General features: G+C 39.2%; 2 protein-coding genes and 1 long non-coding RNA gene across 6 annotated transcripts in view; 2 read left to right on the top strand and 1 right to left on the bottom strand.

Moving 5' to 3' along the window:
- Nucleotides 1-4202, top strand: part of dpy19l3 (dpy-19 like C-mannosyltransferase 3) — a 99004-nt gene extending 94802 nt beyond the window's left edge. For all 3 annotated transcript variants that reach the window (XM_087995849.1, XM_087995850.1, XM_087995848.1), the window contains 3 exons: nt 307-439; nt 1457-1615; nt 3027-4202. In XM_087995849.1, coding sequence (XP_087851975.1) covers nt 307-439; nt 1457-1615; nt 3027-3200 — 466 coding nt within the window. In that variant the 3' untranslated portion in view covers nt 3201-4202. The remainder of the gene's footprint in view (nt 1-306; nt 440-1456; nt 1616-3026) is intronic.
- LOC148147316 (uncharacterized) overlaps nt 1-9922 on the bottom strand; it is a 74054-nt gene extending 64132 nt beyond the window's left edge. The window contains exon 1 of the long non-coding RNA XR_015759945.1: nt 9866-9922. This is a non-coding gene — a long non-coding RNA (uncharacterized LOC148147316). The remainder of the gene's footprint in view (nt 1-9865) is intronic.
- pdcd5 (programmed cell death 5) lies at nt 9411-25145 on the top strand. Of its 2 annotated transcripts, XM_087995851.1 has the most exons (7): nt 9411-9564; nt 13125-13168; nt 13623-13684; nt 15557-15652; nt 18707-18798; nt 23204-23275; nt 24352-25145. In XM_087995851.1, exons 1-7 carry the CDS (start codon nt 9499-9501, stop codon nt 24397-24399), a joined length of 480 nt encoding a protein of 159 aa, XP_087851977.1. In that variant the 5' UTR covers nt 9411-9498; the 3' UTR covers nt 24400-25145. The 2 variants fall into 2 exon arrangements, with proteins under 2 accessions (XP_087851977.1, XP_087851978.1); XM_087995852.1 differs by lacking the exon at nt 15557-15652 and having other exon boundaries at nt 9414-9564.
- The last annotated feature ends 1387 nt before the right edge of the window (nt 25146-26532 follow it).

Genomic DNA, 26532 nt, shown 5'->3' with positions numbered 1-26532 from the left:
ATTTGTCCTGGTGAGGCTGGAAGGAGACATTATTCTGGAATGAGCCACACAACAAATGCTGGCCCAGTCAGCATTTGAATGAATTAATAAAACATTGATGCAATTCCTGTTAGGATTCCAGTTCTTGAAGTTTGTGCTTTGATAATTGTACTTCTCATGATTATCAAGGATGTGTTTCTTGCACTTATTTTATGAGAAAGGTTTAAGTTAAGCATGTATTTTTTAAAAACTAAAGCTACCAAAAAAAAACCTATAAAGAAACCTAAATATTAATGTTTAGGATATAGTTTTTTTCTCTCCTCATAGGTCAAAAACATCCAAAAATGCGGTATTTGCTGGAAGTATGCAATTATTAGCAGGGGTCAAACTGTGTACTGGGAGATCCATAACTAATCACCCTCATTATGAAGACAAAAAGTTAAGAGAAAGAACAAAACAGGTAACTATCTCTCAAACAGTTGGTCATATTGATTTCTCTCACAGCTTTGGTCTTTTGATTCTTCAAGCTTCTTTCTCTTGACTTGTTTTATTTTTTATCTCTGGATGGCCTTTTTCTATAACATGAACAAGGCAAAGTCAGGGCATTCTTTATTCTGGCTGCAATCGGTTAATCGATTCTCTTCAGCCTCATGTATGCCTATACTTTCCTTGACCAACCAAGATTAGGTTATGACTTGCTAATTTTACGTATTATATTTCAATACTTTAATATTCCCTTTTTTTAAATTTGGGAGAGAGTGACGTCTTTTTTTTACTTCATCTAAGTAATTTTAAAACTTTACACCAACTCCCAGAATCCCCCTACCTTGGTATCCCTTCTATACCATGCCTTAATTTAATGTTTTCCAACTGTCTTATTCCACAAATAAGCATATCAATAAAATTAGCTAGAAGGTTAGATGTTAATTTCTAATAATAAAGGTAGCTTTTACGAATTAATATTCTTTTTAGTATGTGCTCCCCAACTAATGAACATCTGACTTAGGAACGAGATCCTATATTGCTGTTAAATTTAAGGGTCTGACATACAAATGTTCAGTCATATTTACAAACAGATATTTCAGACAGGAAGAGTCTGTGATGGCATATGCTGACACAATTGGTTAGAAGACATTCATTAGCCTTAAGGGCGGCACGGTGGCACAGTGGTTAGCACTGCTGCCTCGCAGCGCCAGAGACCCGGGTTCAATTCCCGACTCAGGCGACTGACTGTGTGGAGTTTGCACGTTCTCCCCGTGTCTGCGTGGGTTTCCTCCGGGTGCTCCGGTTTCCTCCCACAGTCCAAAGATGTGCAGGTTAGGTGAATTGGCCATACTAAATTGCCCGTAGTGTTAGGTAAGGGGTAAATGTAGGGGTATGGGTGGGTTTCGCTTCGGCGGGTCGGTGTGGACTTGTTGGGCCGAAGGGCTGTTTCCACACTGTAATCTAATCTAATCTTATGTCATCCTCTATAAAGATCTATCAGATATACTCCAAAAGGTCTCCAGAAGAGGTATACAATATCCTACGGATATATGGAACAGACTACATTCTCCTTGAGGACAGTATTTGTTACGAAAGGAGACACAGTAGAGGCTGCCGTTTGAGAGACCTGCTTGATGTCGCAAATGGTCATGTAAGTAACATTTGTGTGTAGTCTTGTAGATACCTAAAAGGACCCCTTTTATTTTATAAAGGCATGACTTGTCATTTCAGTAGTTCTAAAAATTTTCTAGCAAATCTTACTTGGTGATTTATGAAATAAATGAAAAATAATTTCATTCAATGATGGTAGATCTACTGGTCATCTAGGGAATGCCTGGAAATTCCTGCTTCAGAATTACAAAGCTGGGGTTCTGGCCTAGACCCTGATTTTACAAGTAATTGACCTCCCAATTCAAATGGCTACATTACCTGGATTTACAAACAAACCTTTCTTTAAAGAGTCAAATTAGCAATTAATCATCAGAATAATCTATGTCCACCAAATAACGTAATTAGCAAAAGAAGCAATGAAGATATGAGGCAAACTTTTTTTAGCCATTGAGTGGTTGTGGCGCTGTCTGAGACTCTGGTGGAGGTGCATCCTATAAAAGCATTCAAATGGCATATTGGATCATTATTTAAAAGTTAACATGTAAAGGATTATGGGTCATGGTAGGTTGTTTCACAAGGAGAATTGCTTTTCTAGGGGGCCAGCAGAGACCTGACAGGCAAATGACCCCTGTCTGGCATCTATTCTATAGTTCTATGTTGCTTGTCTGCTGACATTTTTCCATTTTCTTTTTAAGAAGACAAGATGACATGCTAAGAGAGTATGATTAAAAAGGTGCAGAATACAACTGAGATTGTGTAGAAGAGTAATGACAGAAATCAATTAATTATACCAACCTTGTTACAAGACTGTGTGGAGAGGGGGGAGATGACAGAGTAGTCACTTTTGAGGTCTTGGGAGAGATTGTTGAAATGTATTGTATGATGTTTTGACTTTAAAGAGCTGTAGAGTTCTGTGTGTGATCAGAATTATTTGAAATTACAGGCTTTCTGAGCGCTGCCCCTTCATGAAGTACTAAGAAATTAATACTTGACTAAGGTCAAGGTATGACCTTCCCACCCAGAATGATGAAGGGCTTTTGCCCGAAATGTCAATTTTCCTGCTCCTCGGATGCTGCCTGACCTGCTGTGCTTTTCCAGCACAACTCTGATCTAAACTCTGGTTTCCAGTATCTGCAGTCCTCACTTGTGCCTGGCAGTGGAAGTGGGGAACTGCACCATTCTGCCTAATTAAATTATGTTCCTGCCTCTCTGCCCACCACCTTCAGGACCAAAAGGTTCCATCCATGGTACTGGGTTTGATGTGTATTTTTGTTTGTTAAAATAAATTGATTCATCTCATTAAATTGCAACATGCAGAACAATCTAACTCCATTGTCAAAAAACTTGATTTATGCAGATATTTATATAGTAATGTGACTTGTATTTTTTTTGCACTGTGCTCATTTAAGGTCAGATTTCTTAAAACATAAATGTAATTATCCTTTTTGCAGGTAATGGATGGTCCTGGAGCAAATGATCCTGATTTGAAGCTTTCTCCTTATCCACGCTTTTGTGATGAAATAAAATATAGTAAACCTCCCTATACACTTTATTTCTCTCGTGTGTTTAAAAACAAAACATTCCACATTTACAAGCTAAAGAAGAAGAAAAATGTACATTATTAGAATGTTTGCAGCTATTCATTACATTGCGAAAGAATAGGTGTTGGCCATACAAGTAGAAAATACAAAACTGCATTTATGGAAGGACTAATCTTGTGTTTGGAATTGAGTACTTATCTGCTGAATTCCAGAATTAATTATCATACACTTTGGATTGAAACTTAAGATAATAGTCAGATAAAGACCTTTTTCATTTAAATGTTTACTAGTTCAAACAGAGTATTTTTCTTTTAAGTTTCTATTCATTTCACATAATTCATATTTCATTCATACAAGCTGACTTTTTCTCCTAGAAATTGAATGTTATGTTACAGATATCAGCAAAAAGGTTTTTGTTATCCTATCTTTGAATTAATGGCTGTATTTATTTGAATTGTTAATACATATTGCCATTGGAGACACATTTCTTACAGGTTTTTTTAGAAGTTTATCTGCATAATCACATACTTGTATGCATTCTGTGCTTTATGTCATGTGACAATTTTTTTTGTTACCATTCATGTAAAACAAGTTACACTTTCAGTTAAAATCTGTGATCAGATTATTGGTAATGTAAATGGTCTTAAATTATAGCATGTTAACACCTCTACATAAATTGTGCCAAACTAAATGATTAAAGTTGTTGGGCAGTATCACAATGTAAGAAATATTTTTATTATGATGCTGTCCACTGTTATGAGCCTTTTTGTGTACTTTAAAATTACTGAATTAATGGACCACTTCAGCTGACAATGGAGGAAATTTTTAGCTGATAGTTTTGCTTTTCCCACCAAATACATATGCAAGCCTCCGAATTGATGGCTATATGTTGTAGCATTATCCATTTCTGGAAAACGTTTAGTTCAGCTGAATGTAAAACTGATAAGATTTTTGGATACAGTAATTGCATGATTAAAATTATTGCTTGTAACTAAATACTGGCAACAACTAATAAGACTAACACTACTGAGATGTGTTGTATAATATCGGCCACACTTCTGGAAACCAGAGTGGTTAGCTTTTTTTTTTTTAAAAACAGCTGCCTTTGACCATTTCTCTTAACCAGTTAAACCCTAATCCTGTGTTGTCCTTTTCAGTATTGAGGGTAATATAACCCAGTGTATTATTCTGTTGACACAAAACATACACTGCTCGTTGCCAGTATTAAACCTCTTCCTAGTCCAGAGCTCACCCCTTATAAGGTTATAGATATTAGGTTGTAGTAATGTAAAAATATTCCAATTGGTACTTGATTCTGTATTTTTGTCTTCAAACTACTAACTTATGTGAAAAGAAACAATTGGTTTTCTGTGGCAACATTGCAGTTGAAAAATGCTACTAGTGTCACTACTGAATTTTATATTTTTAAAAGTATGTTTAATTTCTTTATCCACTTTGTACAGCAAATATAGATTTTGAAATGCACCAGTGTGCATTAACTGTTTCATTCCACTACATTGTTTGGCAAAATTTTTAAGTATTAAAAAAAATTTATTATTCATATGAATATTGTCCTTTCTTACCAAATTATAACTTATTAAAATACTTTAAACAGGTTTCAAAACTTAAATTTGTAAAGGAGTCAAACATGGAACCTCTTGAATTCTGTAATCCTTCAAACTGAATCCTTAGTAACTTTTCAAATAGGCACACATCTGTAGTACCTGTTCACAGTCTCACTGCTGTCATGTGGGAATATTGAAGGAACTGAACTAAATATGAGCCATTTTTACAAACACTTTACATTAAGAAAGCATTCATCAAGGGAATCCTTACTGAACAGGCGGCTACTCCACCTGTCATGTCAGTACCAACACTACAGATGAGCAGTTCACCTGGTAGCAATTCCCTACCATTTTCCCCATCATTCTCCACAGTTCTATTTTTCAGACAATGATTTAGCTCCATCTTAAATGCTCCAGCTGAATGTGCTTCCACCTCAAATAGCCACTTAATTCATTCCAGATCATAACCACTCATTGTATAAAATATTTTCCTTGTCACCATTGCTTTTCTTGCCAATGACCTGAAATCTGTGCCCTTGTTTTTTTTTTGTATTTTTCTTCTCAAAAAAATGAACTGCTACACATTTTTAAAAAAGGTGAATACAAATTCAGTGACTAGCAAAGTCCTGTGAAACCCATGGAACGTCTCGCTTGTAAACTATGAGGGAAATTTCAAACAGGGGAACATAACGAGATGGGGCGGGGTCTGACTGCTCAGGAGAAAGACACCTTTTGCAAACATGTTACAAGGAGTACAAAAAAACGGGATTAAAAGCTGAATGAAACACTAGACTATCTATATTAGCCAGACATCATAGTTTCAGGGCTAGAATGCTGTAAGGGCCAGTTTTAAGAACAGTCATTTTAAACAACCCCTGCAACGCAGGTAAAATGTAGCAAAATGCCATCTTAGTGAATGTGGATTTAGTTACTGAGGAAAGGAGTGAGAAGAACAGAATTTCAACTAACATGAAAAACCATGGATCTCGAAACTGACTGGTCAACTGTCAGTGTCAACACTACAAATGCCATCAAGTAACAGACAGTACTTAGTTTCTGATTTGTTCATAAAGAGCAGATAAGACTAATACGAATAATCTTAATTTTTATTTTTATGTTTTTGGACTCTTAGTTCTACACTTTGTTATTTCTCATTTTGTAAATCGTAAACTCATTCTTTTGTTAATTCAAGGAAGCCTTGTTAGACTGGCTTAAAGTAATAACAAAGCATCATTTGAGTTTGGGTAAGATGAGTATCCACAAGGGATAGTGAATAACCAAGGGCTTAGTTCATTGCTCCTTACTTATGAGCTTAATGATTTGTGGGTTTCCGTTCTGGAACTGTTAACAAATTTGGATTTGGGCACAACATAATCTAATGGATAAAAAGGTAAAGTGCATTTCACACTATTCAAGGGGTAGTCTAGTACAATAACCATATGTAATTTTTTTTCCTCTGTGCTTTTATGTATTCATTTGAAATATGGCAATTCTAAAGTCATTTTATTTACTTAAAATTTTATGGGCTTATGAATGACTTCCAACCATTACAGTATGGCTAGTGAGTTCTGTACATAAAGTGGATGGTGGGAGACAGCTGATGGGTTAATGATGACCATGAGGGAAGGTAAGGGTGAAGAGATGGGTGAGGGACTTTTAAAATGGGCAGAAGGTTTAACTGTATAACAAAGCTGCTGAATGACTCAAAGCACCTAGCTAAGGATTTTTGGGGCCTATGTCCACTCGCACATCATGTAGCAGACTCATCTCCAGGGCAGTGAGAGCTGAGCCCCAGTACAGCCTGCCACCCAAAATTCTTGAGATGTTTACAATGACAGAAGAGTACTATCTCCTGATACGAAGAGAAACTTGTGACCCCCGTGGCTCTACATAACATCAAAATTATAACAAACACAGTTGTGTTGGGCTGAGCCGCTTCAGAATCTAGCAATCACTAAACTAAATTACATTGACTTAGCTCTTACAGAAAATACTAAGCTGTTCATATCTCTTCCCAGAGATTCTCAATTCCCCTCCAAGTGCTCAAAAAGCAAGATTTATTTCTCTCTGCTATTGTTCCAAATGGCAAACTGCTAACAGTCTTTCCAAAAAAAATGCTGAAGGCATGGAAGCAATAGAATGAACAATAATTTGTATTTCTATTGATATAGAAAAGAAATGCAAATACTCAGCAGGTGGAGTGCCTTGAAAGGATTATCCTTGATAGGTCCTTGAAAGTGGAGTCGCAAGTAGATAGGATACTGAAGAAGGCGTTTGGTTTGCTTTCCTTTATTGGTCAGAATATTGAGAACAGTAGTTGGGAGGTCATGTTGCAGCTGTACAGGAGATTGGTTGGGCCACTGTTGGAATATTGCATGCAATTCTGGTCTCCTTCCTATCAGAATAATGTTGTGAAAATTGAAAGGTGTCAGAAAAGATTTGCAAGGACGTTGCCAGGGTTGGAGGATTTGAGCTATAGGGAGAGGCTGAACAGGCTGGGGCTGTTTTTCCCCGGAGTGTCGGAGGCTGAGGGGTGACCTTATAGAGGTTTACAAAATTGAGGGGCGTGGATAGGGTCAGGGAGTCCAGAACTAGAGGGCATAGGTTTAGGGTGAGAGAGGAAAGATATAAAAGAGACCTAAAGGGCAACCTTTTCACACAAAAGGTGGTACGTGTATGGAATGAGCTGCCAGAAGAAGTCGTGGAGGCTTGTACAATTGCAACATTTAAGGGGCATTTGGATGGGTATATGAATAAGAAGGGTTTGGAGGGATATGGGCTGGGTACTGGCAGGTGAGACTAGATTGGGTTGGGATATCTGGTCGGCATGGACGGGTTGGACCAAAGAGTCTGTTTTTATGCTGTACATCTCTATGACTCTATGTTAGTCAGCAACTGTGGCAGGAAACAGTTAATGTTTCAAGTTGATCAGCTCTGCTGTCTGACTTGCTGAGATTTTCCAGCATTTTTATTATTTCAGAATTATAGAATCCTCAGTAGTTTGGTTATGCATTTATATAAGTACTTAGATTTAGCAAGTGTCCCAAGGATCTTCAGAGGAGCAATCATCAGACAACAATTTGACACTACAAGCTTCATATGCAACAAAATAAGGACAGAAAACCCATTGCCTGAAACTTTCCTCACATCCTACAAGAGTTCAGTTTTAAGAATTGTTTAAAGGACAGGATGTAGACAGCGAGGTTCAGTGCCTCACCTGAATTTAATTGAATGAAAACTACTCCAATATTAATGACACAACATCACTAGAATGGTTTGGATAATCCATTTAATTTGCTGTGTAAATATGCACAATTCTGAGACAAGAAATCATCTGGTATTCCAACGAATGTTTTTTTAACAAACATTCCAGCTAACTTATTTCTTTCTGGGAATTAATTCTCTATGAACTGAGAGAAAGTGAGGACTGCAGATGCTGGAGACCAGAGTTGAAAAGTGTGGTGCTGGAAAAGTGCAGCAGGCCAGGCAGCATCCGAGGAGCAGGAGAATCGACTTTTCGGGCATAAGCCCTTGTTCAGGAATGAGGCTCATTCCTGAAGAAGGGCTTATGCCCGAAACGTCGATTCTCCTGCTTCTCGGATGCTGCCTGGCCTGCTGCGCTCTATGAACTGATTCTTGTGTTGAAACAATACTGATGAAAGGTTGGTTAGGCCACTGCTAAAGTATTGTACGCAGCTGTGGAATCTACTTCAAAGGTAGAATATGATAGCAATGGAAAGAGTGCAGAAAAAATTTACCAGGATGTTGCCTGGAGAGTTTTAGTTATGAAGAGAGATTGGATAGCAGAGGAAACTGAGAAAGACATGATTGAAATGTATAAGATTCTGAGGGGCATAGGCAAGGTAGACAGGAAGTAAATTCTGCCTCCAGTGGAGTGATCAATGACCAAAACATAGATTTTCAGTGAGGGACAGGAGGTTTAAAGGGAATCTTAAGTTTTTTTTTACTTAGAGGGAATTGGGAATTCACTGTCTGGTGGGGTTGTAGAGACAGACACAACATGTAAATAGTATTTAGATGTGAACTTGCAAAGCCAGGCCATGCAAATCTATGGATTAAAGGGTGGAAAATTGGATTAGAGTAGCCAAAGAACCTTTATCGATGTAGACACCTACGACCACGAGCCACACTGGTTCTCTCTGATCCCACTGAGCAGTTGCAACAATTTCCAGCCTTCCAATGGGTCACAATAAGAAAAGATTTGAGAAGCTCTGCTATAAATGGAACTCTTCCTTTCTACAAGTTTCAGTGCAGTACAAATTATGCTGGTAGTTGGGGCATTTCCAACTCAGAGCTGAAAATGTGTTGCTGGAAAAGCGCAGCAGGTCAGGCAGCATCCAGGGAACAGGAGAATCGACGTTTCGGGCATAAGCCCTTCTTCATTCCTGAACACATTTTCAGCTCTGATCTCCAGCATCTGCAGACCTCACTTTCTCCTCAAGCATTTCCAACTCAATCAGATTCCTCCAGGGGCACTGTAAGTGGAGGGTGCTGTAGTTAAGTCAGGTCCCGCTGGTGGCGTTGTCGATGGAGGATGCTATAGTTAGGTCAGGTTCCGCTGCTGGCGCAGTCGGTGAAGGGTGCTGCAGTTAAATCAGATTCCTATAACGGCGCTGTCGATGGAGGGAGTTGTAGTTAAATCAGATTCCGCTCGTGGCGCTGTCGGTGGAGGGTGCTGTAGTTAAATTAGATTCCGCTGGTGGCGCTGTTCTGAGAGTTCCCGTTGGCCGCGCTGCGGTAATTTGGTTGTCGGTGTATTTGTGCATTTTTTTTAAACCGAACGGAGGCCTTTAACGATGGAGGATCAGGAGTTGGAAATGATTCGGCGGCAGAGACTCGCTGAGCTACAGGCACAACGCGGGGTAAGGCCGCTCGCCGTGAACAGCGGGTGCTGATCACCATTTGGTGCAGAGTGTGGAGGCCGAGTTCACCCCCCGGGGGCCTGGTGATCTGGCCGCTGTAGTGGGCCGTATTCCCCTTCACCACTGCTTGGGAGCTGGCGAGGCTGTGCAGGGGAGCTCCCTGACCTTATGCTGAGGCACAGATGGTCTGGAACTCCCCTCACGTCTTGGTTAGCTGCATATTTGTCGGTTATATTTTAGTCACCTTTCCCTATGCTTTTATTTTAACTCTTTGCTGAATAATATCCTGTCAACATCTCACCTGTGACCATCTCTGAGATAGAGAACGTTATTCTGCCAGAGGAGGGCTGTCTCGCACTGGTTCCCCCCGCCCGTCATGCTGGAAAGAAGTTTGGTTACTGTCTACAGCAAAGATACCAGCTGACTTACCCTTTTTAAGGCAGCCAAGAAATGCTCTAGTTGTCACATGTTCACTACCACCAGACATTTAGTATGATCTGATTTTATGACCAGATTGTTAGAATGTTTACAATACACAGTGAAACAAAACTGTTAAACTCAGAATTGTTGGCAGTTTTAGTTGTGTTTATACTTAATGTTTTGCTGTCAAAATACATTGTCTCAACAATTAATCATTCAAGGACTGGTGTTAAGGAAGAAATGCCTGAAGAATTGCAAATGGCTGTAGTATGCTAGACAGTTTGCTTCGTCACTTACCTTACAAAGACCCACTAGGGAAGATAAAAGCCCCTAACAGTCAACACAAGTCCACCCTTTTAATGATCAAATTTATGTTGCTGCTAGCTAGACAATCTAAACTCTGTTCTATGTGTACATATAGGAATGAAACAATCAGGTGTCTAGAATGGCTTGTGAAAATATAAAATACAGGAAACACTCAGCAAATCAGGCAAATTTTATGGTAGGAAACAATTAATGTTTCAGCTTAATAATGCTTTGTCAGAATCTTGTGACTAGGAGTTGACATATTAGTTGTTGTAGACAGGAAAATGGTTCTTGGTTGGCTTTGGATCTTAAGAATAGACAAAACCAGAGGGTAAAAATTTCTGGCTTGGTGTCTCTTACATGGAAAGCAAAATCCTTATGCTGTGAATAAGCTTATGTTAAAATATAATGCAGAAGCACTATTTAAAACATGTTAGACTAGTGAATAATGTCACAAGATGTGATTTAAATTAGCATTTCAAAAGGAGCAAGTGAAGAGGGCAATCAGTAGAATGCACACCTCTGCCTCGCTTTATTAACTCAATGTCATTACATTTACACAGCTCTTCCTTAAGAATTTTTTCCTGCCTGTTAGCACAAACCTGACATTTTTATGAAGGGCTTTCATCTTATTGAAGAGACTTCAGGCCAATCCACATCCAACACCCTACCTTGAAATAAAATCAAGAACTATGGTTGCTAGAGATTTGAAACAAACAAAAACAAGTTTCTGGAGAAACCCAGGAGGTCTGGCCGTATCAGTGGAGAGAAGATGAGCATTAACATTTCAAGTCCAGTAACCCTTCTTCAGAATGGAAACTGAAAACTCCGCCCACATTTGACAGCTTTGACAAATTCTACCACAGCAGCTGAGACAGTCAACAACATTCTAAGTAAAACAACCAGTGCATTTGAAATAATAATCAACTTGCCATATCTCCTAATATTACTGGGTCCTTTCAAAAATTCCAGAATCTGGAACTACACATTTGCAAAAAACTAATCAGATTTTCCTTGGACCATAACTGTGCATCAAATGTGTTGAAATCCCTCCTTTAGTTTTTGGGATATTTCATAGGCATAAATTGTTTACACAAATAAACTACTACACCGGTGTAAACATTATCTTTATTCAGAATATGTTTTTGAGTGTTTCCAGGGTTTTAATGGCTACTTTTTCATTTACTGTAACTCAGTTATTTATTAAGTGATGCTGTCACATAGCAACCATGATTTTTGTATTTGTGTTGATATTTGGAAGCAGACAAAAGCAAATTTGAAAAATTAATTGATATCTAATTATCAACTCCTCGTTAAAATGAGAAATTTCTTTTTTGAGTAGTGAATCTCAAAGAAAGCAATAATTTCTGAGACATAGCAGTATTTAAATTGCTGCAAGACAACAGGTGTAAACTAATAGAGGTTTTTCCGAAAGAGCTGACAAACACTTCTACACATGAAAAGCCATTACCCTAAATACATCTTGCATAGACTGGTGAGGTCCCAGCCGATGCATCTCCATTGTACTTGAATGAAGCTGGAATGTTTAAGCAATTAAAACCCTATTTACTGCATTTTGGATCTTAATCTTGGATGTAGATTTAACAATTAAGCGTATATTACAGTAGCATCCACTACATTTTTTCCAAGAATAGTGACTCCTAAATTTACACAATCCTGGAGTTTCCATATTCATATTCAAGGAATTTATTATGTTGGTGTTTAAAATTTTCTTGGATCCCAGTTACCTGAGTATTTGTTTGTCAACAGGTTTAAAGCTGTTCTGTTTCCTTTGAAGCCTTTCCTTGGAAACTCCATTTCCCAACCCTCTCATTTATCCTTTGAGTCTTTTTAATCCCCACACCTCTCTTGCAGCTTCCTTCTCTCTTCTCTTCCTCTATTCCACTCTTAGAGCCACCTTCCTCCTCCTTGAACACTGCTGTAGCAAGCCCCCCACCACACTTTAGACCCAACAGACAGAATTCCTGGATCTTGCCAAAGGAACTCTTGTCCCAATCTTCCCAACCTTGGCTCCTGAATGGTGCAACACTATCGGTTCCCAGTAGAAGGTGCTCAATCACCACTGACTTTTCAAATAGGTCACTGCTTGTCCAGCACGGGCTCTTTCCCTCCCACCTTTGCTGCTGATAAGTTCAGTCATGAGCAAATCAATAGCCAGCACAGGATTGAATAGCCTGTGATTACAGAAGCAAACTCTTCACTATTTCCTTCTATTCTGTTTATATGAATGACTTTTCCCTGGTTGTTTTGCAAATTAATTTTCGTGGGCAATTCATGGACTTTTGGGGTGCAGTACCGCATGTGTTTTGATTTGCCTCTGTCTGACTATCAGTTACTGATTGTTGCCATTTACAATTTGTTTGCTAGATGAAAACATTCCATTCATGTGACAGGTCTTTAGAGTCATAGAGATGTACAGCATGGAAACAGACCCTTCGGTCCAACCCGTCCATGCCGACCAGACATCCCAACCCAATCTAGTCCCACCTGCCAGCACCCGGCCCATATCCCTCCAAACCCTTCCTATTCATATACCCATCCAAATGTCTCTTAAATGTTGCAATTGTACGAGCCTCTACCACATCCTCTGGCAGCTCATTCCATACACGTACCACCCTCTGTGTGAAAATGTTGCCCCTTAGGTGTCTTTTATATCTTTCCCCTCATAATTACCTAATGGAGGTATTGCAAGGTTCTTCAATAATCATGTCTTAGACATGTTATCATAATTAATTGTCAACTTGTTAAATCAGTCAGAATCTGTACATCAGATGTCACTATTTGTTAATTATGTTTATTTTATCTGAATTTAGGATGCACCTGATGATCAGCAAAACCAGCAAGAAGCAAAACAGCGGTAAGAAAATACAGACTGCCTGATTTACCAATTGTACCTCCCAGTGAACGTTTTCAAAAAAAGCCTGCCTGCAAAAGGGATCTGTGAGGGAGGAGGTCATGGAAGAGTGAGATGGGATGAATGCTATTTCCTCCATATTTATCTTTTATGGTCCCTTAGAGAAATAATTGATCTGATTTAACGTTTTAACACACCCAATGTAAAGGGTGTGTAGTCCTTGATGTGCTTTCCTGTTTTTAAACTTGGTTTCTTTATCAGAGTTTTCTACTGAAGGTGTCATTAATTCCGACTTTTCTGATTACTATAAGTTCATATTTTGATTCTACTGTAAAAAGCCTGCTGTAGTCCTCCTTTAGTAACTTATATATTTTCTTGCTTTTGATTTTATTGGATGTAATGCAATGTTGCATTTTTTTATTTATGCCTTCTTATTGTGAATAAATTGTGATTGCAGGGAGTCAGAAATGAGGAACAGTATTCTTGCTCAGGTCTTAGATCAATCTGCTCGTGCTAGATGTAAGTAATAGAAGACTGCATGTTACAGCTCAAATTACAAAATATTGTCGAAAGTGACTTACTAGACTGTAAGGTCTTTAAAATGATTGGTGTAACAGAATGAATTCCAGACACTAAATGAAAAACATTATCAAAGTTTTCTGTTGGTCAAAATCAGCAAGCAGTAGCAACACGAAAGACCCACATTCTCAGTTTCTCATCAAGATATTCATCTTATCTTCCTTCCTCAGCTTCTGTACTGACCAAACTCATCCTTAATCTCTGTTCCTCTTGCCTTCTTTTCTGATTTCATGGCCTTCCTGTTTTATCAAAACCATCCCCTCTGTCTTATGTTTACAGCCATCTCAACCTTCTAATCTGACAGGTATTCTTTACCATTTCCTTGTACTTCTTATCCCTGACATTGGCCTACCTTCATTCAACTCCACTGTCTTCTTTATTCACCTTTGCGGAATAAGCTGTCTTAATTCTCTTTAAAGATTAACAGATGTCCTTGTGACCAGCACACTGTTACTCCTATTCATCCTGGACATTCAGTTTGGTATGATGCCTATCTTCACTTCCTCAGGTTTACTGGATCTCAGACAAAATTGAATTAGTCCAAGCTTTATATGATTTGGCCACTTCAAGCTCTGCATTTTCTAATTTTCCCAGTAGCAGACACCACCCAAGGATCATTCTAGGCTTCTTTCTTGTCATTGCAACAGTTTCCTCTCCTCTGATACAGACCCCTTCACAAATTGGCTATCATCAAAAGCAAAATACATTCTAATCCTCTGTCTTCACAAATTACAGCTACAACTTGAGCATACCTGTCTTTTGTAATGTCATTGTCTTTTCAAATCTGTGCTGAACTTTCCTTTATCTTTGTGTTTGAGTCTTTTCAATCAAGTTGCCCCTCAAACCAGCTAATTTAAGTTATAAATGAAATCCTTTGATATGTGCATTATTCTTTCTCATCCTTCTCAACCATTTAATAATCTTTGACGTAGGTGAGATTTGTTAATGCTTCCTTTCTATTGTCCAATTTGGTGTACTGTTCCTGCCTGTTTACACTTTTACTATCTGTTTGCAGCCAAAGTGTTTCTGGCAGGGACCTGTCTCCTGACCCCGGCTCCATTACTTCAGGATTTTACAAAGAATCTTTTGCTTCTGTATGTTTGTCTAAATCGTAAGGGGAGCTCAGTGGTTAGCACTGCTGCCTCACAGTGCCAGATGCGATTCCACATTCTCCCCATGTTGTGGGTTTTCTCTGAGTGCTCTAGTTTCCTACCACAGTCCAAAGATGTGCAGATTAGCTGGATTGACCATGCTAAATTATCTGTAGTGTCCAGCGATATGCAGGCTAGATGGAGTAGCCATGGGGCTAGGGTAGAAGACTGAAGTTAGTTGGGATGCTCTTCGAAAGGTCAGTGCAGATTCAATGGTCCAAATGGCCTTTTTCCACACTGTAGGGATTCCTTGATTCTCTGATTAGCAATGTGCTCCAGACATGTAGATTAATGTTTCACATGTATTCTGTTTATCAAGTTCAACCTCTTGGACATTTTCTCAGAACCCTTTTGGCCTCTGTATCATCACATAGCTTATCCCTGCCCAGTTATGGATGGGTTACAATTTCCTCCATTTAAACATTGGGAAGACAAAGGCCACTGACTTTGAAAGCTAACACAAATTCATACCATTGCCAGTTCAACTGCTATTCCTTCCATTATCACTTTGCAACCCCAGCAATATATTTGACCAAAACTAAGCCTCTGACTCCATATCCTCTCTTTTACGAATGCCACCAACTCAGTCTCCAGTATCCTCCACATCTGTCTCTCCTTTAACTAATTTGTTGCTGAAACACTGTGCCTTTGTCATTTACAGGTTCAGCTCTTCAAGAATTCTGCCGACAAGTCCTCCACCAACTGGACACATTAATTTGTCCACAACTCTGCTTCCTCTCTCCTATCTTACACACTGGTGTAGTATATGCAGTACTCTGGTACTCATTGAGCTGTACTGGCTTCCATTCCTCAAACCTTGGTTAAAATTCTCATCCCATTAATGGATATGTTTAGTGGTTGCAGTGATAGTATGTATAACTAATGGTTCTAGCAGTTAATTTGTTTACCAATGTCTCTATAATCTGGTCATTTGCACATGATCATAACTGCCAAAGAACAAATTGAATAGGTATTTGATACTGAAGCAAAATTCTGCAGATGTTGGAAATATGAAATAAAGACAGGTCAGGCAGTGAGAAAAGCAGAGTTAATATTTCAGTTTGATAACCTTTCCTTGGAACTAGAGAAAAATAGAAATGTATCATGTTTTTAGCAAGTAACAGATGCATGATGGAATTCAGGATTGATGACATGACCAAATGATAATAGTGAAAGTGGAAGGAGATCACAATGAAACAAAGAAATAAAAGGTGTTTCCAGAGGAAGGCACAGCAAAATTGCTGCTATCCTGAAAAATGTGAGCAGAGACTACAGTCTGATATTATTGAATGCAGTGATGTGTCAGGAACTATAATATCCACAATTCAAAAATGAGGTGCTGCTCCCTGTCATTAAATTAAGCTTAACTGTAATAGTGAAGGAGGCAGAAGACTCAGAGTATTTGGAATTAAAATGACAGACAACCAAAAGCTCAGGGTGATGTTTTCAGTGTGAAGAGGTGGTTGTAAAGCAATCTCCCAATTTGCATTTCCTCTTCCCAATGGAGAGGAGATCCACATGAATGCTCACTCTACCTCTGTCTCCTTCCCAAGATCCATAATGCAGTTGTTTATGTTAAGTCCTTGTTTCGCTCTGTTCTTGCCACATACAACTGATTTCTTCACGTCTCGATTCTACTTGTTCTCTACAACTTTTCTGACCAACTCTTCTGACATCCTCTGCCACTTTAATGGTTTCCAGTTTTCTGGCTGTATCCATCGTTTTCATCTTTTTCCGGTCATCCAATCACTTTGTTCTTTCATCACCAGACACAAGAGTCTGAAGCATACCATCTCTCTCTTAAATAGAGACCCAACTGGTCCTGTCCACCCCACCATCTCTGCCATGCTGAACTCGTCCTTGTATAGGATAGCTTGTCTATTGAATCCTTTCGCATCCTCAATAAATGGTGTGGTTGGACCTGTACAGGCCTGGGTTGGACCTGCTTTAACTTTGAATATTGTTGTTACACACTTACTGAGACGCATTTTATCTCTGTATTTCTTTCTCGAATATATTGACAGTTGTATCAGTGGTGTTTCCTGGGGTGTCCAGAACTGGAAACTTCAATTTAAGTTGCTTTCAGTTCCCACCCTGCCCTTGCTTTCTAGTGGCCCATTTTGGATTCTTCCCTTTTCTGTCTCCATTTCAGGGGTTGGGGTAGGCATAGGCTATCAATCAGCATCTAGTAGAAACCACTCATTTCCACAACTGTCTTAACTATACTTCATACTATGCCCTTTCCTCAAAGAATCTATTTTTTTCCAGCTTCTTTATCCAAATTCGTCAATCCCACCTCCAAACCAGTATGTTCTGTGTGTTTCCCTCCACTTTTGTTAACAGGATTCTCGCAACGTCCATTCTCTGTCCTGAATTTCTGGTCTTCAATTTCCTTACCACACAAAACCTCAGTCTGGTCTCCCTTATTTTCACCTTCTATTCCACATTTTGTCCTCATTTTCACCACCTCCTGCATGCTGTCACCACCAAACTCTTCTTTCCCTTTCCAGTGCCCTTTGCATTTGAAAGGAGCACCCCAGCCAAGCTATCATCTCAGGCAAGATCAGAAATGCAATATTTGCATTTTACCTTTTTACTTTCTGTCATCCATGGTCCCAAACGTATTTTTCAGATGAAAGTGCTAATTGCATATCATTTCAATTTAGTGTATTGCATTCAGTATTTATGTATGACCTCCTGTACATTGAGTGGATGAGAGAGGGTTGGATGGGTCAGACACAGATTGGGTGAATCCTGTGAGTGTGCCAATACTTCCTAAATATCATCTGGAGCTACTCGCCAACAATTCTGATTTTCCGTTCCATTCTCACTAACCTCAGCATTCTGCACTGTTTCATTGAAGATAGATGTAATCTTTGGAAGCAGCATCTCATCTTTCAAACGGACACTTGATAGCCCTTAGGATTAAATGTTTAGTTCAAGAATTTCAGCTCAAAACCTTTGTGTAAATCTTTTAGCAGGCAACAGCTATTGATGATGATTCTGTGATTTCCATTTTCACCACCTCAGCAGCTTTTTGTTTCTTTGCTTGTCTAATTGCCATCTCTTAGTTCACAGCATTTTTTGTTTTTTTTGTTTTATCTCTCCTGCTGTTCATCTTGCAACAGACCTTCCCTGTACTTGCCTAAAGCCTGTTACATCTTGAAGTTTCTCCAGTTCTGATGAGAAGTCATCACACCAAAAGGTTAACTGTTCCTTTCTTCACAGACGCTGCCTGTCCTACTGAGTATTACTGGGGTTTTGATATCAGGTGATGAAAGTAAAAGAACCATTTACTCATTGTTGCTCACCTGGTGGTGTCCATATACTGTTCATGATTGAAAAATTAGCATTATACCCTTGTTTATTGTGTATAGTTTTTTTTCTTAAAAGGCATGGTTCAAGTATTAGTCTTGTCAGTAACTTGTGTGAGAATTGTCTGGTTAACTAAAATTTCCTGTGATTAAATGCTAAAAGCAAACTTACCTGTAATTTTTTTTTAACTTTGAAGTTCAAGTGAAATCAATTGCTGGGTTGTGAGATGGATGTTTTGCACCCTTAGTGCTTAGTGTGAATAACATTTCCAACTAGCAATATGTTGTATTACTTCTTGCACAGCATTGCAAGAATACAACATTTCCTTTCATCCAGCAAGTGGGATAATGATTGGGAAACTTTTAAAAAGTATTGATGCATTCTGATTTTACAAAATGCCTTGGTTAGCAAATATCTTTTTGTTGGCCTTTTCTGAAATCTTCCATTAAAATATTTCCTGTGTCCTTCATGTCATTTTATATTTTTTCATTTCCAGTGAGTAATTTGGCTCTGGTGAAGCCTGAGAAAGCCAAATCGGTGGAGAATTACCTTATACAGATGGCAAGGTTTGGGCAGCTTGGTGGAAAAGTAAGGCAATATCACTTCTGCGCTTCTCTCTATTAAAATTGAGTTTTCATCATTTTTGTCTTATAAAAAAAATTAACATGCAGCTATAGGAAGCAATTAAGAATGCATGTAGTACGATACAAAGGGATTGTTTTACAACAGTTATTAGTGAGAAATGTAATGCTGTGTATATTTTCAGTCTTCTTACCCAAGGATGGATGGACCTACATCAGGGAAGTACAGTAAAGTTTGTTCGATTCCTTTGATGAGGTGATTGTTCTTTAAGGAGAGGTTGAGCAATGAAAGTTTTTATTCCCTAGAATTCAGGTGAATGAGAGGTTGAAACTGACAAAATTATTAAGGACTTGGCAGGGTGGATGCTGGGCTGTCTAGAAAGGGGTCATAGATAAGCTCGCTTAGGAGTTTGATGAGAATCCTTTTTTTTTAACTGTGTAGAGTTATGCACTGCAATTCTCAGTGCCTGATGCATTGAGTTAATTGATCTAATTAGCTTTTGAGTACTGAGTATTGTGACGGTAATGTGGGAAGGCGGAGTTGATTAACATAGAATATAGAACAGTACAGCACAGAACAGGCCCTTCAGCCCACGATGTTGTGCCAACCACTGATCCTCATGTATGCACCTCAAATTTCTGTGATCATATGCATGTCCAGTAGTCTCTTAAATATCCCCAATGACCTTGCTTCCAAAACTGCTGCTGGCAATGCATTCCATGCTCTCACAACTCTCTCTGTAAAGAACCCGCCTCTGACATCCCCTCTATACTTTCCTCCAACCAGCTTAAAACTATGATCCCTCGTGTTAGTCATTTCTGCCCTGGGAAATAGTCTCTGGCTATCGACTCTATCTATGCCTCTCATTATCTTGTATACCTCAATTAAGTCCCCTCTCCTCCTCCTTTTCTCCAATGAAAAAAGTCCAAGCTCAGTCAACCACTCTTCATAAGATAAGCCCTCCAGTCCAGGCAGCTTCCTGGTAAACCTCCTCTGAACCCTCTCCAAAGCATCCACATCTTACCGATAATAGGGCGACCAGAACTGAACGCAGTATTCCAAGTGCGGTCTAACCAAAATTTTATAGAGCTGCAACAAGATCTCACGACTCTTAAACCCAATCCCCCTGTTAATGAAAGCCAAAACACCATATGCTTTCTTAACAACCCTGTCCACTTGGGTGGCCATTTTAAGGGATCTATGTACCTGCACACCAAGATCCCTCTGTTCCTCCACACTGCCAAGAATCCTATCCTTAATCCTGTACTCAGCTTTCAAATTTGACCTTCCAAAATGTATCTCCTCGCATTTATCCAAGTTGAACTCCATCTGCCACTCTCGGCCCATCTCTGCATCCTGTCAATGTCCCGCTGCAGCCTACAACAGCCCTCTATACTGTCAACGACACCTCCAACCTTTGTGTCGTCTGCAAACTTGCTGACCCATCTTTCAATCCCCTCATCCAAGTCATTAATAAAAATTACAAACAGTAGAGGCCCAAGGACAGAACCCTGTAAAACACCACTCATCACCGACTTCCAGGCAGAATATTTTCCTTCTACTACCACTCGCTGTGTTTTGTTGGCCAGCCAATTCTGTATCCAGATAGCTAAGTTCCCCTGTATCCCATTCCTCCTGACCTTCTGAATGAGCCTACCATGGGGACCCTTATCAAATGCCTTGCTGAAGTCCATATACACCACATCCACAGCTCGACCCTCATCAACTTTTCTAGTCACATCCTCAAAGAAGGTTTGTGAGGCATGACCTGCCCCTCACAAAGCTGTTTTGACTGCATTTAATCAAGCCATGCTCTTCCAGATGGTCATAAATCCTATCCCTCAGAATCCTTTCTAACACCTTGCAGACGACAGATGTGAGACTTACTGGTCTGTAATTGCGGGGATTTCCCTATTTCCTTTCTTGAATAGAGGAATTACATTTGCCTCTCTCCAGTCCTCAGGTACGACTCCAGTGGAGAGCGAGGATGCAAAGATCTTCGCAAGTGACGAAGCAATTGCATTTCTCGTTTTCCAAAGCAGCCGAGGACAAATCTGGTCTGGGCCTGGCGACTTGTCAATCTTAATGTTTGACAAAAGTTTCAGCACATCAGCTTCCTCTATCTCTATCCATTCCAGCATGCACACCTGCTCTTCAAAGGTTTCATTCACTACAAAGTTCATTTCTTTCGTAAAGACAGAAGCAAAAAAACTCATTTAGGGCTTCCCCTACCTCCTCAGACTCCACAGACAAATTCCCTATGCTATCCCTGATCAGCCCTACTCTTTCTTTGACTATTCTCTTATTCCTCACATAAGTGTAAAATGCCTTTGTGTTCTCCCTAATCCGTTCTGCCAAGCCTTTCTCGTGCCCCCTCCTGGCTCTCCTCAGACCATTTTTGAGCTCCTTCCTCGCCTGCCTGTAATCCCCTAGAGCTGAGCTTGACCCTAGGTTCCTCCACCTTACGTAAGCTACCTTTTTCCTTTTGACAGGAAGCTCTACCGCTCTCGTCATCCAAGGTTCCTTTATCTTACCACTTCTTGCTTGTCTCAGAGGGACATATTTATTCATCACTTGCAGCAACTGTTCCTTAAACAGTCTCCACTTCCCCAATTAAATATCCTCCCATTTTGCCTAATCCTCTCCTTCTCCATAGCTGTGTAGAATGTGAGGCACTTGTGGTCACTATCTCCAAAATGCTCTCCCACCACAAGATCTGATACCTGCCCCGGCTCGTTTCCGAGCACCAAGTCTAGAATGGCCTCTCCCCTCGTCGGCCTGTCAATGTTCTGAGTTAGGAAACCCTCCTGAACACACCTTACAAAAACAACTCCATTCAAATCTTCTGCTCGAAGGAGGTTCCAATCAATATTGGGAAAGTTAAAGTCACCCATTACAACAACCCTACTGCATCTACACTTTTCCAAAATCTGCCGACCTATGCTTTCTTCCAACTCCCTGCTGCTATTGGGGGGGGCCTGTAGTAAACCCCTAACGAGGTGACTGCTCCCTTGCTGTTCCTAATTTCCACCCATACTGACTCGGTTGGCAGATCTTCCTTGACAATGGAAGCTTCTGTAGCTGTGATACCCTCTCTGATTAGTAGTGCTACACCCCCTACTCTTTGTCCTCCCTCCCTATTCTTTTTAAATGCTCTAAACCCTGGAACATCCAGCAACCATTCCTGCCCCTGAGAAATCCATGTCTCTGTTATGGCCACAACATCATAGCACCAGGTACTAATCAATGCTCTAAGTTCATCACTTTTATTTCTGATACTCCTTACGTTAAAGCAAACACACTTTAACTGATCCCTTGGTTCCTTCCCAGGAAAATCCTTCCCACTAGCTGGCCTACCTCTTGCTATTGCCTCATCTGCATCAACTCTCACCTCCAGTATACAGCTCAGGTTCCCACCCCCCTGCCATACGAGTTTAAACCCTCTCGAACTACTCGAGCAAATCTTCCACCAAGGACATTAGTCCCCTTCCAGTTCAGATGCAACCCGTCCTTCTTGTACAGGTCCCACCTTCCCCAGAAGGCATCCCAATTATCTACATATCTGAAGCCCTCCCTCCTACACCAGCTGCGCAGCCACGTGTTAAGCTGCGCCCGCTCCCTGTTCCTCGCCTCGCTATCTCGTGGCACCGGTAGTAAACTAGAGAACACTACTCTGTTCGTCCTGCTTTGCAGCTTCCATCACTTTTTATATCCTCGATCCTTTTCCTGGCTATATCATTGGTGCCAATATGTAACACGATTTCTGGCTGTTCATTAGATTTGACCTTATTGAATGGAAGAAAGAGCTTCAAAGGCCACCTATCCTAATACTCCTAGTTATGTTCTAATGTTACTGTTTTTCATGCATTTAGAAAATGTTTTTATTTTTGTCTTAATTGACTGCAGTTACCTTTAGCAAACTAAAATGATGAAAATAATTCTAGTTGCAGTGTTTATTGAACATGGTATGTGCTGCTGATCCCATCATGGCTGATCATGAAATGTAGGATACAGTTTCATTCTTGTCATTCTCTAATTATACCATCAAGAGGCTAGTTGTGGCTAGTTGTCCCAGCCTATGCTGACCACTGAGAAAAAGCCACCTAGTAATGATGATTGGGCAAAACCGCTGGTATCTCTGAGTGCTGTGCTCAGACATGTGAAACGTGCAAGGCTTCTTGGGAAGTTCCCCATGACAAGATGGGAAATGAAGAAGCTAAATAATACTTTAAATATTTTTCAATGTTTGAGTTTACAGTAAATCCTAACTTAAGTAGAATATGAGGCCAGTTGTTGTGGCTGTCTGGAATGTATTGTTCCTCATTTATTTAAAGTTCACACATCATGAACACAAAATATGACATGACCTCACGACAAACGTAGAAAACCTTATTATACTGTTTGTTTTTAGATTTCTGAATTAGAATTGATTGAAATCCTTGAGAAAGTCAACCAACAAACAGGAAAGCAAACTATTGTCAAGGTAATTGCTGATATTTGTAAGTGATATATTCGGGTTGTATTGCCTAATGATTCAAACTCTAATATATTTAATCTTTAAAAATCTGTTTTATTATCTTACTGTTTTAGCAAAACAGTCTGGTTCAATTTGAAATATAATGGGGCTACAGATGCTTCATCTTTTCAAAATGAAAGTAAAATAGATGCTTTAGCTATTTTGATGAAATTGTGTAAAGTGTTTGTTTTGGACAATTTGAAAATTAAAATCAAAAGATATAGACCAGGATCTAAAACATTCTGTAATTTTACTAAAGGAATTTGAAATGTGTCCAAACCCCACTATTGAGATAAATAACATTCCTTTAAGATGCTGCATGATAAGCCACACAATCCGAACATGCCAGTTATCAACCTAAAAAGGCAATTTAAACCATGACTTGAATTGTAAAGTGCCCATTTTCCAAAGAAATATGATCTCTTTCCCCCCACCAATACTCCTCCAATAAAAGTTATATTATTTGGTTAATTAGGAGCACAATTTTCTTAACTGTATCTCAAACATCTGGGACAAATGAACCAATTGTATTGGTTACAGGTCTACTATACAGCGATACCTTTCTGCTTTATTCATAATATGGAAGTCTCCTGGGCTTAACTCCACTACTAATCATTTAGGAAAATAACATTTTATAGAAGTGCTCATCTTTGCTGATCTTTTGAACAAATAAAAAATGCTTTTCATAAATAGATCTTAAAACATCTGCATGATTCAGGGAATGTAAGCACGTGGATTATTTTTCTCAAATGCAGCTTAAAGTCTGGAGCACTGTTGTGTGATCAGATACTAATCTTGCTGCTCCCGTTACTTAAATATTTTTTGTTGGGAAATAGAGCTTTTAGATTAGCAGCTACCTTCCTCTCCCCAAATTATCTCAAAAGTTGGAGCAAAATTTGCTCTTTAGGTAGAGTTAAATATTTGGAAGAGCGACTTGATTATAAGATAAACACTCTGCATTGAACTAATAGAATTTGAACTGGATATAGAAACCACAGAGTTTTGAAAAAACTGACACTTTTCATATACTTTCTTTGTTTCAGTTTAACAGAAGAAGAGTAATGGATTCTGATGAAGAGGATGATTACTGACTTCTGAACGTCCAAAAACTTAATTTAATAATATGGGGAATTACAGCGAGAAAACTATGCTGACAGAGGATGGATGGATGTATTTGATATTTTTCCCCTTGTTTACTGAGAGAGTTTTTCTCTGTATAGTTTGATATCTGTGGGTGGAAATAACAAATTCTTGATAACTTGGTGGTTCAGAATGCTGTTTAGAAGGCATAGGTGGGTGGTTGTGTGGAAATTTACATGACTGACTTTTTGAAAAGGCGGAACACCACCTTGACAAAACAATTTCTCTGATTATCCCACTCACTACTCTGAGAACAGCCACTAAGGCCAAGTACAATTGTGTGCAGGTAATCCTGATGTCTAAATGGAGGAAATATTTGCAGTTTCATTTCAATCAAGTTTGAATTAAACTGCTCCAATGTGGAATATTAGAAACAAACATGACATGTAAATTGGGGATTTTGTGCAAGAAAAGAAATATGTAACTTGTTTTGCATACTTAAGTGTTGTTCTTTTTTAACTTTAATCTTTAGGGACTGCATTTATGGAAAATTGTTGGCAGACAAACAGATTTTCAGTCCATAGACTCTATGAACCACAATGTACTCCCTACTGGGAGTGTGCAGTTGGCCTTTTTTGTTTTGTTATTATGTGGGTAACAATTCTGAAATTTAATTTAAAAAGTTACCTTTCAATCAATTCCCAAATTTTGTCCAAACCTCATTGCCTGTACAATAATAAAGATGTACTTCATTTCAGTTATGTGGGTGTAGTCTGAAATTACTGCTTGTTGTAAATTGTTGAAATATGCACTGACTGAAATAAAATACTGCTAGAAACCTGAAATCAAAACAAGATACAGTGAATGCACAACAGAACCAGCTGGAGCTGTAAAGAGAGAAATAGATATTGAGTCAGTGTAACTCAAAACACAATATGTATGGCTATTCGGTATGGATCAATGGAAAATTTGATTTACTTTTAAAGTTTGGTTTTGTTTGAGTTAAAAATAAATCCAGTCTGCCATATGAGATGATCTCCAGTTATAGGCAGTAAGATCATCAAAACTCCAAAGATTTTTGGAGAGACAATGACCTAGTTGTATTTTTACTGGACTATTATTCCAGGAACTCAACTATATGTTCTGACATGGCAGATAGTGGAATTTGAATTCAAAGAATCTGGAATTTTGGGTGTAAGGATGACCATTAAGCCATTGTGGATTGTTGGGGGGAATACACTTAATTCACTTTGGGGAAGGAAATCAGTCATCCTTAGCTGGCATAGCCTGCATGTGACTCCAGATCCACACTAGTACAGTTGACTTTCAACTGCCCTCTGGGCAATTAGAGTTGGGTAATAAATGCTGGTCCAGCCAGAGATGCACAAAGACAGTGAATTAAAAAATGGTCATTCACTGTTTTATGATTGACACAAATTTTACATGAATTGTAGAGAATAGTCATCAAATGCACTTGCTACCTCCCTCAAAGAACTACTACAGTTGGAAGGGAAATGAATGCAAATTGGTAGTTTAGCCAATAAAGCAGATGCGTATTAAATTTATTTTGTATGTTCAAAAGCACATAGTAGCAAATTGGGATGTTTGGCAAGTAATCTAAATACTTGATGAGAGTTTATCTACAGTGTTAAGAGTTCAAGCCAATAAAATTAAACCATTCAGCTGTTTAAATCTCTGCTCAGGTAGTTGAGGCCAGCTATGATAGTGCCACGTCAAATGGTGCTGGTAACACCAAGATAGTGGTTTGCACTGCTGCCTTACAGCACCAGGGTTCCAGGTTTGATTCCAACTTTGGGCAACTGTATGTGGAGTTTGCACATTCTCCCTATGCCTACGTAGGTTCCCTCCTATGGTCCAAAGATGTGCAGGTCAGGCAAATTAGCCATGCTAAATTACCCATAATGTTAGGTGCATTAGTCAGAGGGAAATGGGGTCTGGGTAGATTATCCTTCAGAGGGTTGGTGTAGGAAATTAATCAAAACTGACATCTGCATTGCGATTAAACAGGACTGTGTTCTAGCACTGAGTTTACATGTTCTTTGCAATTATATGCTTTCATTCATCTACAGGAACTCTCTCTAAGTAACTTTCGTATCACTAATTAATCCAAACTACAATTGGTG

This window comes from Chiloscyllium plagiosum, unplaced genomic scaffold (assembly GCF_037043375.1).
Source record: "Chiloscyllium plagiosum isolate Xiang-an unplaced genomic scaffold, Cpla_swu_hap1 HiC_scaffold_17, whole genome shotgun sequence".
NCBI classification, from domain to species: Eukaryota; Metazoa; Chordata; class Chondrichthyes; order Orectolobiformes; family Hemiscylliidae; genus Chiloscyllium; species Chiloscyllium plagiosum.
Note: the sequence above shows the minus strand (reverse complement) of the source record. Positions and strands in the feature narration are given on the sequence as shown.